The following is a 19,411-nucleotide window of genomic DNA, read 5'->3' as shown; positions in this document are numbered from 1 at the left end:
AGGGCCCTGCGCCCGGGCCGCCTCCTCCAGGCTGCCAGGCCGTCGCCTCGCGGCTCCCCGGGGACGCGCTTTCAGTTCTTCGTTCTCGTGAGAGTTGAAGGAGGACCTCACGGAGGTGTTAGCCGATATCACCAAAAGCATTTTTGCTAGCCGATATCACCAAAAACATTTTTAATAGTAAATTACTAAATAAGTTTTGGCACTTAACCCAGAAGGAAGTCAAGGAATTGAGTGACGTTGTTTATAAGAAAATTGAAATGCCCCGCTTTTTTTTTTTTTTTTAAATACAAGGTTTCTCAAGGGTTAAAACATTTTAACTGAAGGAAAGAAAAAATAACAATAGAATTGATGGTATTCTGCCTCTAGCAAGAAATATTACCCATCCACAAATAACTATTTGGAAGAAAAAAACAGCCTCATTCCTCTCATTAAGCAATGCTTTTTCAGTAAAAGCATATTTCTTTAGTTGTAATCAAAATGTGTTGATTATGCTGCTTTGATCAAGTGCCATTAATAATAACCCAGAATTTTTTCTTAACATTTAGAAACTTTTGCTTACAGTAAATTTAAAAAAAAAAAATTGACTTGTTGCCAAGAAGTATGAAAAGAATGATGAGTAAAAATTTTTAAGTACAAAAATATGTAATTATATTAGGATCAAATTTCAGGAGGGATATGGAATGGAAATAGCTCAAGCAGCAAAGGGAATGGGTATAAATTACTCTTGAAAATAAAGCATATATATAGTTTTGAGATACTTTTGTATTTACAGAAGAATTATAAATAGTATAGAGAGTACTGGATGATGTAATAGTTCTAGTTTTAATTTTTTGAGGAAACTCCATACTCTTTCTCATAGTGGCTGTACCAATTTACATTCTCATCAAAAGTACACAAAGATTCTTTTTTCTCCACATCCTTGCCAACACTTATTTTTTTCTTTTTGGTACTAGCTAGTCCATCAGCTGTGAGGTGGTATCTCATTGTGGTTTTGATTTGCATTTCCGTAATTATTAGGCAACTTCATGTATTCGTTGGCCAACTGTATGTTTTCTTTGGAAAAATAATTATTCAGATCCTCTTTCCGTTTTTTAACTGGATTGTTTTGTTGTTGTTGTTGCTGTTGAGTTGTATTAAGTTCTTTATATATTTTCGAATATTTACATCTGATCAGATATATGATTTGTAAGTATTTTCTCTATTCCATTGGTTGCTTTTTAATTTTGTTGATGGGTTCCTTTCCAATGCAGAAACTTTTTAGTTTGATGTAGTCCCACATGTTTATTTTTGTTTTCATTGCCTTTACTTTAGGTGTCAGATCCAAAAAATCATCACCAAGACTGATGTCAAAGAGCTTACCACCTGTTTTCTTCTAATTTTATAATTTCAGGTCTTATGTACAAGTTTTTAATCCATTTTGAATTTTTGGGTATGGTATAGTAGTCCAATTTCTTTCTTTTATGTGTGGCTGTCCAGTTTTTCCAGTACTATTTATTGAAGGGGCTAACATTTCCCCACTGTACATTTTTGGCTTCTTAATGTAGGCATTTATTGTTGTGAACTTACTTCTTAGAACTGCTCTTGCTGCATCCCACAAGTTCTGGTATATTGTGTTTCCATTTTCGTCTTAAGAAACTTTTACTTATCCTTTAATTTCTTCTTTGATTCATTAGTTGTTCATGATAGTGCTTAATTTTCATGAACATTTTTCAACTTCCTCCTGTTATTGATTTCTAGTTTCATACTACTGTAGTCAGAAGATACTTGGTATGATTTCAAAGTTATTGAATTTACTAAAATTTGTTTCATGGCTTCACACGTGGTCTGTCCTAGAAAATGTTCCATGTGTGCTTGAGAAGAATATGTATTTTGCTGTTATTGGACTGTTCTGTAAATATCTGATAGGTCTGTTTGATCCACAGCATTGTTCAAATCTTCTGTTTTCTTATTGATTCTGTCTGGTTGATCTAATTATTATTGAGAGTGCAGTATTAAAGTCCCCAACAATTATTATATTACTGTTTCTCTTTTTAACTTTCTTAGTTTTTACTTCTACATGTTTAGGTACTACAATATTGGGTGCATAAATATTTACAATTGTTATGTTTTCTTGATTTATTGACCCCTTTATTATATAATGACCTTGCCTTTTTGCTATTTTTAGTTTAATGTCTATTTTATCTTTGTTAACATTTGCTTAACATGTCTTTTTCTGTCTCTATGTATGTTTTAAGGCTAAAGCAAGTCTCTTTAAAATAGTATCTTCTTGGGTATTGTTTTTTAATCCATTCAGCCATTATGTTTAACTGGATAATTTTATCCATTTATGTTTAATTATTTGTAAGTACTATTGTCATTTTGTTGTTTTATAGATTTGTTGTTTCTTATCCTGCTTTTTTGTTTTGATGTCTTTTGTTATCATTATGGTTTGACTCATTTAAAAGTATAATTACTACAGGATTTTCCTTTGTGGTTAACATGAAGCTTACATAGAATCTTAAACTTGTAACACCCTATTTTAAACTGATAATAGTTTCAATGGAATTTGTGGAATTTACACTTTTACTTCTCCCCTTCACACGTTAGCTTATTGCTGTTGCAATTTACATGTTTGTTTGTTTTTTACTGTGTAACTAATAACAGATTATTGTAGCTATGGTTATTTTTATTACTTTTTTTTAACATTTAGTTGTAAATGAATTATATACCAGTATTACCACATTGCAGAATCTATGACTATGTATTTACCATTACCAGTGAGATTTACTCTACCTTTCTATGTTTTTATGATGTTAATTAGCATTTTTTTTCACTCTCGAAGAATTCCCTTTAGCATTTCTTTAAGTCAGGTCTGGTGGTAATGAACTCTTTTAGGTTTTGTTTGGGAAAGTCTTTTCCTTCCTTCGTTTTTGAAGGACCACATCACCAGGTATAGAATGTTTGGTTGACAGTTATTTTTTTTTCAATATTTCAAATATGTCATCCCATTCTCTCCTGGCCTGAAAAGTTTCTGTTGAGAATTTTGCCAATAGTCTTGTGGGGTTCCCTTGTATGTAACTTTTCTGTTGCTGCTCTTTATATTGTCGACTTTTAATAATTTAATTACAATGTGTCTCCATGTAACCCTAGCCCAGTTCAACCAATTTGGAGTCCTTTGGGCCTCGTGGATCTGGATGTCCATTTTTCTCCCCAGGTTTGGGAAGTTCTCAGACATTATTGCTTTAAATATACTTTCTCTTCCCCTATGGAATTCCCATAATGTTGCAATTTATATTCCCACCAACAATGCATGGATATGGTTTTCTCAAAGCCTTGTCCAACAGAGACACAGAAATTTTGAATAGTTGCAGATTTAAATTTCTCTTTTTATAGCATTATCACAGTAAATGCCAGAAATAGAGTAAGTTTATACTTATGTCATTTTTTTGTAATCTCATACATCAATAATATTTAAAGCCATGGGAAATTTTTAACATTTAGAACTTACTGGCATAACTTTTTCTTTGAAGCAGAGAATTAATACCTGAAGTAGGACTCAAGTAAGGAACTAATTTAATTTTTAGTTACTTTGTTTTATGAAGTTACTTTCTGGCAGTCTTATCTTAGACTCTAGATCCAAAAGAATTTGCTAATATTCATGTAGCCCTCAACTGTAGGGGTGATTGAGGATGGATACAGAGATCAGGCAGGTAACAGGTAAGGTGGTCAAGCAGAAAGAAGGCAAAATTACAGCTCTAGTCACTAGGGTTTTGTTTTTAGTTGTGTTACTAGATTGCTGTGTGACAATAGAGAGCAATTCTTAATGCACCAACTAACACTATATATCTATATATGCCCTTGGCTGGCTAAGTATCTTGGCTCTCCTGGAGGTTTAAAAAAATTTTTTTTAAAGCTGTCAGAGAGTATACTGCCTTATCTACCTAAGTGCAAGTGTCTGCACCAGAGGCTTCTTGAGAGTTGTCCTTTAGCTTTAAGATCTTCAATTCTATTGTTTATTCAGCCTTTAAACTGATGGTACTGACTTGGCTGATTTTAAACCCGAGTTCTGAGTAACAGTATTATAGTTACTTTTGAGTATTATTTTAGATTGTTAGTCTTTTAAAATCTTATTATGCTAATGCATGTACATTGTATATATACCCTCACAAGCACAAAATATGCTTTATACATGTACCTTCATATGCATGAAATACGTACATATTAAAGTGTTATAATAAAAACAAACAGCTGTGTTGACTACAAGCTTAAGAAATAGAATAATACCTAGTATTGCTGAAGCTTCTGCTATGCCTCTCTGATTGCATCCTCCTCGAGCTAATTTTATAAGTCTTTTATTTTTATAAGTATTAACTATTTTCTATGAAAACATTTAATAACTGACACAGGGTAGGCATCTATTAGTTATAAAAATAATCTATAAAAGGAAGAAAAGACTCAAAAACTACTACAGACTGAAACCAATTATTGTGACTTTATTACAATAGTTACAAACAATATTTTAGTGGTATTTAATCATATCACAATTACTCAAACTATATACAAATAGGTATTTATACAAGTCTATATTTTAAAAAAAGAAAATGCAATTAATTACCAAAAAAAAATCACATTATCAACAAGATTTTTTTCTAAAAGTTATGGCCAATAACAGGAAATTCACAGTTATTCTGAAAATATTTTAAGATGCAGGAATCATATTGCACATAATACAATTATAAACCCTACTGAGATGGATATATTTTAATCTAGTTTTTCACAAAATTTACATTATCATGCAATACTTCACTGTATCCAGAACAGTGGAACTAAAATAAACAGGTTAACTTGTAAACCTTTAATGGCCACAAAATTAGAATTATTTTAAAGTTATATTTTAAATAATTTTATTATACAAAAAAAAAAATACACTTCAGTGTAATAAAACTTAACGGATAATTTGTTCACAGATCAAGTTGCTGTCTTAGTGTTCTTCTTTGTCTTTTCCTTTCTTTTCCTTTTCATCCTGCAGTGCAGTACCGAGTTTTTTGATAAGAACCGACAGAACCTTGTCCAGTGGGTCCATGACTCCTCTCTGAAGCCATTTGGGAATAGTAGTCCTGGCATGATGAAAGCCCAACTTTTGAAGTATATAATCAACGCCTACTGGATCAATCTTTCTTCCAGTCCAAGAAATTAATCTAAAATAATTATAAATAATAATTAGGAGTACAGTGTGCTAGCATAGTCCTGACGGTAAGTTTGAGAGCATCATTAAACCTTCACAATGTGCTCAAGACAAAATATTTTCAGTAGGTGCATTTGAATAATTTACAATTCCTGGATTCACTATAATAGCATTAAAAAATGTGTGATTATAAGTATCTTTGATAAACCTACACACAGTAATGGAGTTTAGTGGATTTTATTCTGATTAATTTATTTAGACCTCAAGTTACACAGTCATCTTAAACATTTAAAGGACATCTGGTTCATTCTAAAAGATGTTCATTAACTTGATGGGGAGAATCCTTTCACAGTGTATACATATATGAAATCGTGATGATGTACACTTAAAATAGCTATTTTATTAATTACATCTAATAAAGATGAAAAATTAGAGTTCAACAGTATGTGGCATAATGGTGGGGGAAAAAAGGCTAAAATACACTGTTTACTATGTGCTAAACATATCAAAAGAAAGAACCATTTATTCCTGTTCTTGGTATTTCCATAGAGAGGAACAGCCATTAGTGAACACTCCTGGCCTTTCTGTGCCCCCTTACTGATGACATATCTGATTGGAAAATTAATGCGGGAACCGAGTAATGTAGTTCAGTACCCACCCTCCAGCTTCGCTTGGGAACCATTCATTTTGGTCTGTTCCTTATTGCACAGGTTTTTCAAGGACGGGCCCCTAGATAGATGAGTTCAAGACTGTTCAGGCTGCCTGGGGCTAGGTAAGCACACAAGTCTGGCTGCTGATGGCACAACTCTAGCCCCTGCCCGCCCCCTCCCCACCTCCAGTGTGGCATCACTGAGATCCTGTAGGTTAAGTCCACACCTGGATTCTGCAGTAGAAAGCCACTGTTGCCAGACATCCAAACCACAGTCTGTTACCAGCTTTATCAGTAGTAACTGTCATTTTGACTTCTATCAGCTCCTCTCCCACTATATGAATTAGGGAAAAGGGGCATATTCAACACTGATCTGCTAAGTTATAAGCATTTTGCTTTAATTAACTCATTTAACCATGATAACTACCCGACAAGGCAGATAATACCATTTTCTACATTTTTTCCTATGAGGCAACCGAGGCAGAGAGGGGTGTTATTAAGCCCTTCGGGCAATGTCACTTAGCTACAAAGCTGGGCTTAGAGCCACTGCTCTTAGCCATGCCGTCCACCACTACACCATAACTAGTTTCATGACAGTGTGCTGAGAAAAGGAAGATATTTATAGCAAACTTAACTATTTTTATGCTCATTTTAAAAGATACTGTTAATATTTCTCATGCATATATGTACTATTAATACCAAAGTGTTTTTGATTTGGTTACAACAAATTTTATTGACTACAAATTACTAAAAAAGTTACTACTTTCTGCTTACACAGGAGTCCACTGTAAATGGAAATTTTGTTAGTTAGGAATTATTTTGGTATACACATGTCTGAATGATAACCTTATCTGAATGAAATTCGTATCATTCTGCAGAATGTTGTAGAGTGTGATGGACTTTTTTTGATACTGTTATTCCATGATTCACACAGTTATTGTTTGATGAAAAAAGCAAATGAGAGGAAAGGGAAAAATAGGAAGAAGGTCGTGAGTGTTCATCACAAACAAGGACATGCAAAGCAAGTGCTGCTAGTTATGGCAGCAATTATAAAAACAACTAAAATTAGAAAATACTTTTGAAATTTTGGTATGAAAACAAGTTAACTGGGATCATGATTGTAATAGAACATGACTCAGTAAAGGGACCTGAATCTGACAGCATTAAATTCTACATTTCAGGGATGGTTTTATTATTGTGTTAGATGCAGACAGAAAGACACCGTGACACTATAGGTCCTAGTACATTGTCACGACATATGTGATAAGCTGTAACGGTTCCTTCATGATGTATGACATCTACGACCGCATCTTCCCAAACCCAGTAACAAAACAGTTTACTGTAGGTACCTCAAGCACCTGAAAATAACATTTCGGTGAGATGGTGAAAAGATAACAGCAACTATGGAAACGGAGTTATTCTTGTATTTTGGTGATTAACTGACAAAATGTCACACAGTGGACAGCTGATCAGCACTGAGCTATTCTCAGTATTTTTGTACTGCTGCTGCCTTGCCTAGAACACTTACCAAAGCAGAAAGGAACAGCAAAAATTGCAGTCAGGTGTTGCGAGATTACACTTGACTAACTTCTAAAATTATTTTGTGATAAAAAGTATTTAACCTGATACATAGTTTATAACCTTTTCCTCAAAATAATCCCACAGGATATAGGTAATATATACACTCGCTACTTCTTACCTAAGAGTGGGCTCTAGATGCCACGTGTTACACATAAAATCTCTCCAGTCCACAGTAGTGTAAGTGATGCTGTCTTCTCTGTCTTTGTCAGAGGAATTGTCATCATGTATAATAATTGGACTTTTCTGTCCTGGTCGAGTAGATAAAATCCGAGGTGGAAAAATAGCTATAATGGAAAAGATAGATTAATAATGCAAATATATACCTTATAAACTTCTTTTAAATCACTATATGAATAGAATAATTGGCTCTATTTATCATTTTACTTATGAACTAGTCAAAACCTCATTTCATTATACTTTTAAAAAAGTAATATTTTTAAATAAGCCATAAATATGTGCCAATTATTGGTACTGCTTGAAGACAGTATCAAAATTACTATCTTACAATTAGAAGTAATATGTCATCATTTACTTTTGAGTAATAGTATATGTTTTGCATATATTTGTGTGCCTGAAGCTAATGGTAAAGACTGCTGAGATTTATTTGATAGCGGGCACAGGGCACTGAAATGGACAGTTGTAGATGTTCTAAAGAATGGCCGTAGGAGGATGGCATTTAACAACTTTATTGAGATACAATTCACATACCATACAATTCACGCATTTAGCATGCACAATTCAATGGTTTTAGTATATGTTAATGGCTATACATATACTTAAACAGGGGTATTAACTTAGGAGTTTTTAATGTAAGCAACCTGTTCATTCTACATAGTGACTACATAAATGTTTTACGACAGGTCACAAATAATAGGCAATCAAATAATAGATATAAAATTGAACCGAACAAAGGTAGCTTTCATATATCTTTAATAAACACAGCATTTCTCTTAGGGCACAGGTTTTCAAAACAACTCTGGGCATAAAATGACTGATTAATTAGGTAATACGGTTGCATTGTAGAGCTCTGGTTATAACCTCATTGGGAATTAGGAGAAGGGATAATACATTGGGAGTGAATCTAGGAATGAAGCTATACTGTCACGCTATGTAAGGACATGGTGTCTTCAGTTACTGCCGGCTCACCTGCTCTGCTTTTATTACTGGTGGTGGTTACAGTGCTAACAATTTATCTTGACGTCCTAGAACTATTGTTGATTCTGGTCTAGTCTTACATGCTGTTTAAGAATTTTCTCAGGCATGTTGACATTTATTTTGGCCAAAAGTAATTGCTTTTAGTTTTTAATAACAACATGCTTATAACTATTAAAATATTTTTATTTATAATTAAAATCCCCAAAGATAAAACTTTGTTATTGTAAATATTATAAGTCCATATTCCCTTTTCCCATTGAAATGTTTTACAACAAATTATACCACAAAGTTTTCTTTCTTTCTTTCTTTTTTTTTTTTTTTAGAAATACATGCAGTTCGTGGCAGACCAAGATCAACACAATATTTCATAAAATGACGGTTTCACATAAGACCCAAGAGAAAGAAATCTGGCAGACTTTCACGTCCAGATAGACTAGAAGCGAACTCTGAACCTCAGAGGTTTATCTAGGGTCTGTTTTTCTCCATATTAAGTTTAAATATTAAGGTGGAGAGAAAAACAAGAGGATTACCAGTGACGGGTGTATTGTGCCATATGTGAAGACTAAATGTACTTACAATATATATAACATTTCTTGTTATATGGTTTCAATCATTTTACTTGAAGTTTCAACTACTGTCTCATAGCTTTGTCCCAGCCATCATTATTGATTTTACACACTGAATTTCTAGCAGATCTAGATTGAACGGACATGGAAGAGCAGTTCAATCTATGCAATGCTGCCTCTGCACTCTTTCAACATGGCCTCTCGATAATCTTTCTTTCTGTTGTCCTCACTCAGACATTTATCATGAGGCTATTTTGAAATACCTGTAAGACAAACTTTATACTTATTTCTTCATGAGAAAAGGAAGCAGTGTTACAGTGCACCCTGAGCATACGGCAGGCACATCTCGCTTTACTGCGTTCATTAGGTGCCGCGTTTTCTACACGCCGCAGGCAAGAGCCTTCACCAGCAAAAAGGTGGTGACTCGCTTTATTGCGACGCTCACTTTATTGCGGCGGTCTGAGACCGAGTCTGCAGGATCTCCGAGGTGTGCCTGTGCATCTATCTATACCAAGCGGTTTTTAAAAATCACACCTGTTGTTTTACTGTTCTACATTCATGTACTACTTATTGAGTAAGTACAAGCCATGTATTTGGAGAGCATTCCATAGTACTACATTTCAGACTACCTTATTTTAAATAATCCCATTGTCTGGACACACCATATATATTCAAGCAATTTCACATGAGTATTAGGGTCACCGTATGTTTCTTAATGGGCAAACATTTAAGTTTCTAGTGAGTAAACTAACATCAACTCATAAAAGCAAACGCCACTGAGGTCGAAATATTTATAAAAAGAAAATGTTCTCTGCATTCTAAACAGATTTATCTTATTTAATTTAGTTTTCCCAATTATGTACATAACTCATGCTACTTTATCGTGTAGTTGTTTCTGGAGTCATTTCACTTTGACTAGCAATATTTTTTCAAAGAGGTTTTCTTTTCCTACTTTGTGAGACTCTCCTACAAGGCCTGATAATGTACATATGTGTATGGAAACATTCTGTAAAGTATAAAACATCATTTGATGTGAGGCATGGCTTGAAAGAGTGCTGTGTACCTAGAAGATACTCAGAAGTCTGTCAGATAGTCTTACCAATATTGATATTTATTTCATTTATTTATTGATATTTACAACTCATAAAGGAAGGAGACATTCTACTTGTTTTATCATTAGACTGTACAAATCCATAAAATGGCAGACAGCTGCCTCCCCTGAAGCTTAAAAGAAGAGGAAATAAACAAGAACATGCTACTCACCTTTTTCTTTTTCTTTAAGATAAGCCGACACTAAGTCATGGAGAAACATGATGAGCTCAGCATCCATAGTCACACAGATGTGGTCAGTGAACTCTGTCACCACGCTGCATTCTACCTTTGGCTTCAGGTTGGCATCTGCAAGGGCAAAGTCCTTTTATCATAAAGACTTAATGAAGTGAGTCCCTTTCTCTTCCCGTTAGTAGGGACTTAGAGGTTCATGAAAGTGCATCCACTTAAATGCAACAACAAAGGGGCAGCTTCTGTGTGACAGAATGATGATGATGGTTTACTAAGCACTTTCTAAGCGTCTGCCATTTATTACTCATAAAAGCCCTTTGAAGGAAGTCCTGTTAGGATCCTCCATTTGACTGAGGAGAAAGAGATACAAATGGATTCAATCTGCCAGAGGTCATATGGCTGGCAAAAAAATCAATTTGACCCGGGAAATCGATTTCATCAGATTATATTAATATTACAAACGTAACTCATGGGAAAGCAGCAGTAGTTTGAAGTTCCTCTAGGCTTCCCTCATCACTGTAGGACCTGCAGATTATTTCCCACGTACCCTGTAATGAAGGCTCTTGGGGCTCTTGAACGTGAATGGATTTGAAGTCGAGCTGCATCCTTGGTAACGCGAAGATAGTCTCTGTTTCGTGATTGTAGCTAGAACCTCCTCTGAATCCGCTCAGCAAACTGGAATTCTTCACCATAGTGCTATTCTCAGGGTTATTAGCATCAACATTACGAAGCAGGTTTAGCTCTGCGTGCATAATAACAAAGATACTGCTCAGATTAACCAACAGGCATCGATTGATAAGCCTATAGCTTTCATGACACTATGATACACGGAATTGTCATTTCAAAAGCTGGAAAACTTTACATTTAAAAAAATAGAGCCATATAAAGCTGTGATCTTGAGAATAGTTATATATCTCTATATATATGGCTAGGAGTATAGATATATTTATATATGTTAATATGGTGATACATTAATATAGGTAGAGATTTGTATATATATATATATACATAAAAATAGTGATATATATCATTCTCAAGACTGAAGCTTTATAACATGATTTTGGATAAATCTAATAATCCCTCTTGGTTTTAATTTCTTTTTTTTCTTTTGGTTTTTGTTTCTTGAACTTTGAAATTAATTTTATTCTCAACTGAATTCATATCTGAATTTAAGAATTTCATTAATCTCAAAGTTCTCCGTACATTAAATAATTCACTCTTACAGAATTAGCGATTAAATATGATCCTGGCCTTGAAACCAGAAGTCCTGATTTTCCCCAATGTGTGTGCTACGATTACATTATGATTGTCTTATAAAAATTGGCATTTTTCCAGGTACACAGGTAGCAGTTCAATATGCTAACAGCCCCTCCATAGTATCCCAGCCAAAAAGGCCCTCTCCCTAAAATCTCTACTTGGAAGGCAGCGTAGTCAATAAATGCAAAATCTTCTAATTCCTTTGTTCTCAAAACATTTTTAACTGTCTAATTCCTGGGGCTCCCTATTCCATAGTAACTATTTTCTGTGGGGCCCAAGTCATCATCTTTTCCATTTTGAAAACTCATTTTTAAGTAAAACATTCAAGTAAAACATTAACATGCCTCGATCTAGTCACTGTTCCAATACAAATAAAATGATTGGTAAAAGCAGTATTGTAAACTCGAAAATAAAAACTGCAAAATAAAAAATTTCATGACTACATTATTACAAGACCGGTAAATCTAATCAAATGAGAAAACTCATTAAAGCCACTCTCTTTAAAGTTATGACTTCATAGGAATATTATTATTTGGTTTCATTTTACTCTATCCATCCCGAATCTTAAAGTTTGTAGCATTCTATTGCTTAGTTGTGTAATAACTTTACCAAACCTCCAATGTTTAGCATTAGTACGAAAATATTTTTCCAATTATCATAAGCTTAATTTCATTTATTTAGACCGATTTTATTTTGAATGTTTTCAGTTACATGTAAAATAATTTCAGTCTACGAGAGTTGCATTACCAGGGTGGTGAAATCATGTACTACTATCATTAGTTATGTTAGCAGGAGTGAAATGAAACTTCTTTTATTGACGAAATGAAAATTCTTCTGCTACTTATATTCTAAATGACTCAGTCAACAGAGCTCAAAATAAAAAAAAACAAAAAAAAAAAAACAAATAAAAAATGTAACCTTCATTCCTTGTGGCTGTAACGTAATTGAACCATTCCTTCACACTGGCCACTCCATGGGGTGGGTTTTCATGGCGACGCCTTGTTATCTTGGTTATTGTTGCCATAGGACTTTCCAAAGCGCCACATGGTTTGGTAACCATGGTGTTATGGCCCAGATGAAAATCCAGTGTTTGTACAATATAGGTAGAATGATCGCTAGAGCCTAGAGGGAAGAAAAATAAGACAGGCTATATTTAGATGCAAGAAAATAGTCGTGGCCTTAGAGCAACAGGTTTAGCTAAGTCATACATAAGTAGGATGGATTGTGAAATTGAGGAGTAAATAAGTGAGAAAAAAATCACAATTTTTCTTTAGTTATAACTGGATTTAGTCTCAGTAAGAATAAATCATTATAACTAAAAAAAAAATAGAGAGCACCAACCATTTTTTTTGTTCATTATTAAGAAACCACTGAGTAGGAAAGAAAAGCTAAAAAGAACTGGGTTATCACTGTAAATAGAGGTAAAAGCATAGCCTTGCCCGTAAAAGTTTTACAGTATAGTCTTGACTGGCAAATAATTTCCTTACACTACTACCACTGTGTGTCTTCTGTACATGCTTTTATAAGAAATATTTACGATAACTAATATTATGACTATGGTCAGCCACAGCAGCAGAAATGATAATTGCCTAAGTAAGAAACAGTAAATGGTAAGTTCAGAAATAAGTTCTTTAACATTGCCAGACTTTATAGAATATACTGACTCTCTGGCAGTGAACTCCTTGACAGGTCAGGTACCTTATAACAAATAGAGATGGACTTCAGAAACATAACAAACAAAAGAGATGAGAAAGGAAAATTACTTTGCCATATAATATCAGAAGACAGGAAAGAGTAAAAGCTTGAAATGTGTCAAATTACCATCTTCCCAGATTTTCTGAGCTTCGGTCCAAAAAGCAATATTTGGTTCTTCTAAGTGAAAAAGGGCCCAGGATTTTGAACGGAAATTTGGACCATGAAAACAGGCTAGTGTCATATGGTTTCCATGTAAGCTCATGGAGCCCCCAAACTGCATCCCATCTTCCGGTAGAGGAATCTGAAACAAGGAGATGTGGCATCCGGATACCACCTCCAGCACTCCGGGCCAGTGCCGGTGATGGGCTGCGTCGAGCACTGCAAGAAAAGGAAAAACCACTTATCCCCAAGTGCCTCATGCACGCCCACCTGGCAGCAGGAAGGCAGCGGGCAGCTACTTTCCCCAGCTGCAGAGACTCAGTTAAGGGATAAAAACGACACTCCGACCCCTGCCTGACATTTAGCAGAAGGTAAAAAAGACACAGTCTGGGAAAAGAAGCTGCACTGCGATGGGCGGACCTAAGGAAAACAGTAACTTACTAACGATAATTTCAACCGACACCACTGTAATCACTAATGATTTACTAAGTGCTTGCAGGAAATCTTACACAATTCTCTCAGTAACTCTGTCAACTAGGTATTCCATCTAGACTCGTCGAGTGAAGCGGAAGAGGGGTTAAGTGACTCAGAAGACCCGATTTTAGGTGCTTTCTTTCCTTTTTTATGTCCTTGCTACTCCAACGTAAGGTCTAAGGACTGCCAGCATCACCGGAGCTTGTTAGAAATGCAGACTCTTAGGTCCACACCACACCTACTGGATCACAATCTGCATTTGAATAAGACCCCCAGGCATTTCAGATGCTCCGTGGAGTCTGGGAAGTACTCATTTATGTTTCCCACTTCTGCCAGTAATGGCCTTTTCGGCTGTTTCCCACAACTCTCATTCTGGAATCAACCAGGGAACATGCTCTGTACTTAGTTGGCATCTCTCTTCAGTGTCCTGGAACCTGAAATGATCCCCTAAGCCTGCTGGTTTTCCATGACAAGGACTTTTTTTAAAGGCTACGCATTTTGGGAAACCTCCTTGTATATGCTCGATACCAATTTTAGAGTAAAACAATATTTTGGCAAAAAGTACACATATGTATGTATCTAGGTGCAGAGAAAAGTATCTGGAAGTATAAGCTCTCTAGTGTTCACAGTGATGATCTCTAGGTGGAATGGGACTTTTTATTTTTTTGCTTTTCTGTATTTTGTCATTTTTTTCTCAGTGCACAAGTACTCATTCTGTGAGAAGAAATTGTTTAAAATGATTATTTATTAAATTGTTAAAAATTATCCTGATTCTGACATCTTCTCACCACTTTTACCTCTGCTCCTCTAGTGAAAGCCACCATGACCTGCTGCCTGGCCTCTGCAGTGGCCTCCATGCTGTGGTCAAGTAACTGTGTGGGACATGATGGCAATTACTGCACATGGTCTCCTCACTTCATTCTCAACCACCTGTAGCCTATTCTCCACATAGCAGCCGGAGTGACGCTTTAAAAAGGAATATTTTAAGAAAAAGTAGATCGGTATCAGACCTGTTCTGAACTCTCCAATAACTACCTTGCATATTAAAAATCTCATCCGCAGCCCCTCTCTCTGAGTTCATGTCTGACACTGTCCTGCTTGCTCACTCTGTCCTCCACAGCGGCCACCTTAATGACCCTCAAACAAACTGAGTTTCTTCCTGCCGTGGAGCTTGCACCCCGCAACGGCCCCCCCAGATCTTAGCCTCGATCTTTCACTTCAGAAAACGCTTCCCTGACCCCGCTTCTCAAACAGTCATCCTCACACACCCTCATTCTCTACTTCCTTCCCCTGCTTTGTTCTTTTTCTCAGCATTCCTCCGTACCTGGACTTATCCTGCATTTTAGTTAGAAAATTAATTATGGTCTCTCTCTCCCATTAGAATATAAACTTCATGAGGGTAGGAACTTTGCCCACTAGTACAGGGGTCTGTGGCCTGTTAGGGACCGGGCCACACAGCAGAAGGTGAGCAGCGGGCGAGCGAGCGAAGCTTCATCTGTGTCTGCAGCTGCTCCCCAGCGCTGGCATCACCGCCTCAGCTCCGCCTCAGATCATCAGGCACTAGATTCTCATAGGAGCACTGGTCCCTGGCCCCGGACAGGTCTGGGACCGCTGCACTAAGAGACCTCCTATGCCTAAAACAGTGCCTAAGGACATGGTCACGCTTAATAAATACCTGCTGATTGAATTACTAAGTGAAAATAATGATCAGCCTAATAGGACACAGCTGATAAATCCAAACTCGGATGTCTGATTCCATAGCCCACACTCTGAACCAGAACATGGTATTGTCATAATGAATATTCGGGCAGCAGGGTGTGTGTGATTGTAGGTGAGCTGGGGGGTGGGGCAGATAATGAATGACGGCCTCCGATTCCACCGATGGGCAGGAAACCAAGGACTCTGGGGAGGGCGCAGGGCAAGAGCACATGGATCACTTTTTAAGTGTGGCCCACGGGTATTATTAATTACGTTAAAGGAAGACTGGAGCACATATTTAGTGAAAGAGAAAGCACATCTAAAGGCTTAGTTCTAATTCTTACATTGTTCTTGTGAACTTTTCTCGAAGTTATTTGCCATTGTCTTGGGTGGGAGATAAGGGACTGGCCCCCAGGTGGACAGAGCTCGTTTGCTGGTGTCAAACTGCTGCGTGAAGAATTCCTGGAGCTTCATCCCTATTTTTATCAGGTCTGGTGTGGTTGACCTTGATATCATCACTTGGAAAATATCCCACTTCAAATCTCCATGGACAAAAATTTCACTAGAACATAAAACAGCCGTTAACATATATCTTACAGAGACAGTTTAAAAGCACAAGAAAAGTTCTCCTCCCCACCCAGCTTTTTCATTCACATTAATTGCATAATACAAAATCATTTTGCAAGGAACATGAATTGCTAGTGCTTTCTCATTGGATAAGAGAAAAGATGCTGAGCAGCCACATAAAGCGTTCGAAGAGTAAAGTTTCACTAACCACCTTTTATCGGTTATGCTTGAATCCAGTGCGTTGTACAGGTTCACTTTCCACTCGTCCTGCAGCCTGAGGTCAGCATTACTGAAGATGCCCATGAGGATGCTTGAGCCCATGTAATCGACCCGGGCTTCGGTAGAACCCATGGTGATCTGAATTTTGTGACTGGGCTGCTGATTTGGATGTTCAGAAATATGAGCTAACATAGAAATAATAATTACTTGTCACACAAATGCCTAATGGGAAAAAACTCATCAAAATCAATTTTTAAAAAGTTTTTCCAATATATTTTTCAGTTGTAAAATTTCAACCTACCAACCATCTCCAAAGCATTGACATCTATGGTCCCTCCAACTACTCCTCCTTTAGAATCTAACTGTGACCGGCCCAGACCGACGGACATGCTTATCTCCCGGTCTCGGTTACTTCCCACCGACAGACGGCCCTGGCTCTTCAAACCACTCGTTGTCCACCTAAAAGAAAGGACAGGGTGATTAATTAGACATACGGCTCCCAGCATCACGAATTTAAACAACAGTCAGATGATTTCAAATAAGTATGACGATAAAATCCACTTCTTCTAAAAACTGTGGCAAATGTTCGAATATTAACATTACTGGTAAGGCTTTCTTCTTAGCTGGAAAATTACACGATTTTCCATATGCTTCTCTCTTTTTAGAACATATATTTCATGCTGTTTTATATCACAGTATCATTAAGATTAGATTAAGCCATTTTCAGAATAACACAATTTTAAATCTTTTATGTACTGTTTTTACTGACTCAAACATTTCAGCATCAAAAAAGTTTTTGAATTGCCTTACCACAATATAAGAAAAATTAAAATGAATGATTAGTTATATTTTCTTTGTATCTGAGTAGCTTACGTTGTGTTTCCCATTACATTGCTCATATTCATTTGAACGTTTAATTGCTTCAAGTTGATAGCAAACACAACAAGTGTTTCCCACGGCGTCCCCTGCTGACTCGCTGTTTTGTTTGATTTGTTAAAAGGAGTTGATGTTTTTGAAAGTGAATCTGTAAACAGAAAAATCGATGTACAATTTATTCACATTGAAGCTCAGCAATTACAAAGCAAAAACCATTCGTTACTATAATCCAAAACATAAAAAGGAATTCCTTGTATTCAAGCCTGGTATTAAATAGCTTTCGTACTGCCTCAAAGATAATAGTTGCCATTTACTGAATGTTAAGTAAATGCTGGCAGCCCTTCTTCCTGAAAGCTCCTAAAGCCCTGTGCGCCCTCCATTTTAGATGAGGGAATTCTGGTGCGCACGGGACACAGCAGCACAGGCCATTCAACCCCGGGGACTTCCTCGCCTAGGAGGAAACCCTAAGCGTCTGCTGCCACACAGAGGGCGTGCGGGCAGGCCGTCTGAAACGCAGAGCCGCTGCGTGCCTGCCTGTGTCTCACGGACCATGTACGTCTCGAATCCTGCATTTGCCCATCATACTCCAGTTTTACCTGTGACCTGAACATGGCACTCATTTTTATATGTTCAGACACAAGGTGAGTGCTGAGCACATGAGAGTTCAAAAATCACTGGGTGAATAAAAGAATGGCTGAACACAAAGATTAACTTTCAACATGAAACGTTTTACAATACTGCAGATTTTACTTCTAAAAACAACTGTACCCTATGGGGCATCCTAAGAATATGCTGTCTCCTCTCCCTATCCCTTTGCAAAGCTACTAGCCACCTGGCTGTCTCTTCTGCTGGCAGATACTTTGAGGTGTTTGTTTGGTATCTGGTGTGGGGGGGCCCCCCATCTCCCATGAAAACCTGCAAGAGTCTATCTCCCCGCAGTTGGGCAAAAATCTGGGGGTAACAAAGCGAAATCATCTTGGGGGCACTGGAGGGCTGCCGATAACAAAGAGCGCAGTGTTACCTCTTCTGGGAACTGAAGAATCAGACACGCTCCTGGATCTTATGGAAGCTGGGGATTTTAGGCTCTGTGCTGCTGTCCCCGGTGACATGGTGCTGTTTGTCATATGCTCATTGAACACGTTGGGTGACTGAGGCATGTGGGTGAAGGAGGCTGACTGACTAGGCTGCTCCCAGGCCCTGCAGTAAGCCTTTCTCGATGATTCAGGGGACAGGTGCTGGCTCACCCCCTCAATGGAGTCAGGTGTCCCCGGGCCAGAGGCTAACAGAAAAGTAGACATGAAAACACCATCAGTAGGGTCGCCATGTTACGAAACGACAAATTTTACCACGCCACCATTTCTAATCACATTACACAGTCCTTCCCGTTCTCCGCCTGACAACTGCACAGCTTATGGTTTGCGAAGTGCACTCCAGAAACGCTGAGAGTGCCCTGTCCTCACGTGACAGGAGTGACTTCTAACGCCTTCGACTGTATCATGCTGCCCACCACTCACACGATGCCATGTGCCCGACATTTTCTGTTTTCCATGCCTAACCAACCATGGTGGACTGGGAATGTATTTGCGGGATTTTACAGAGGTTACAGAGTAGCAGTCATAGAATAAAAGTCAGCTGAGCGTAACGTCCGAGCAGGTAATCTTTCTGGCCCCGGTGCCGCGCACGCTGGAGGGGCTCAGACATTTCTGACACGTGGTCCAAGTCTGTGTGACCAAAACAGTTACAACTGCATAACAAACTTACTGGGCAGATTTATAGTTTGGTCTCCAAGGAATAGGCGTCTTGCAATACTTCTCCGGTACCAGGCTCTTGGAAATGCCAGAATTTCGCTGAGTCGGCGCATGTCATATTTAAAGGAAGCAGACCCTATGTCACAGACGGCTGACACACACACACACAAATACAATTCGTTAGAACAGATTTCCAAAACCTTTGATATTTTCACGTGGTAGATATACTATGACATGGTATTTTTCCCAATGGAATTATAATTGTTACAATTCATGAAATACCAAAATAAGTTGCACAGTATGACTGGTAAGTGATAACATG

General features: G+C 37.2%; 1 protein-coding gene across 14 annotated transcripts in view; it reads right to left on the bottom strand.

The window, feature by feature from the left end:
- Nucleotides 1–4,449: 4,449 nt before the first annotated feature.
- Nucleotides 4,450–19,411, bottom strand: part of KIAA1109 (KIAA1109 ortholog) — a 146,105-nt gene continuing 131,143 nt past the window's right edge. For 10 of the 14 annotated variants that reach the window (XM_025050937.1, XM_025050938.1, XM_025050936.1 and 7 more), the window contains 12 exons: nt 19,103–19,240; nt 18,363–18,620; nt 17,339–17,489; nt 16,767–16,924; nt 16,455–16,650; nt 16,024–16,241; nt 13,475–13,726; nt 12,572–12,775; nt 10,944–11,138; nt 10,379–10,513; nt 7,513–7,678; nt 4,453–5,177 (listed from right to left, as the gene is read on the bottom strand). In XM_025050937.1, coding sequence (XP_024906705.1) covers nt 4,961–5,177; nt 7,513–7,678; nt 10,379–10,513; nt 10,944–11,138; nt 12,572–12,775; nt 13,475–13,726; nt 16,024–16,241; nt 16,455–16,650; nt 16,767–16,924; nt 17,339–17,489; nt 18,363–18,620; nt 19,103–19,240 — 2,288 coding nt within the window. In that variant the 3' untranslated portion in view covers nt 4,453–4,960. Of the gene's footprint in view, nt 5,178–7,512; nt 7,679–10,378; nt 10,514–10,943; nt 11,139–12,571; nt 12,776–13,474; nt 13,727–16,023; nt 16,242–16,454; nt 16,651–16,766; nt 16,925–17,338; nt 17,490–18,362; nt 18,621–19,102; nt 19,241–19,411 lie in introns of all 14 variants that reach the window. The other 4 variants (XM_025050940.1, XM_015593901.2, XM_015593906.2 and 1 more) reach the window with 2 other exon arrangements.

This window comes from Pteropus alecto, unplaced genomic scaffold (genome assembly GCF_000325575.1).
Source record: "Pteropus alecto unplaced genomic scaffold, ASM32557v1 scaffold17, whole genome shotgun sequence".
Taxonomy (NCBI): domain Eukaryota; kingdom Metazoa; phylum Chordata; class Mammalia; order Chiroptera; family Pteropodidae; genus Pteropus; species Pteropus alecto.
The sequence above is the reverse complement of the archived record's forward strand: the minus strand, read 5'-3'. Positions and strand labels throughout refer to the sequence as shown.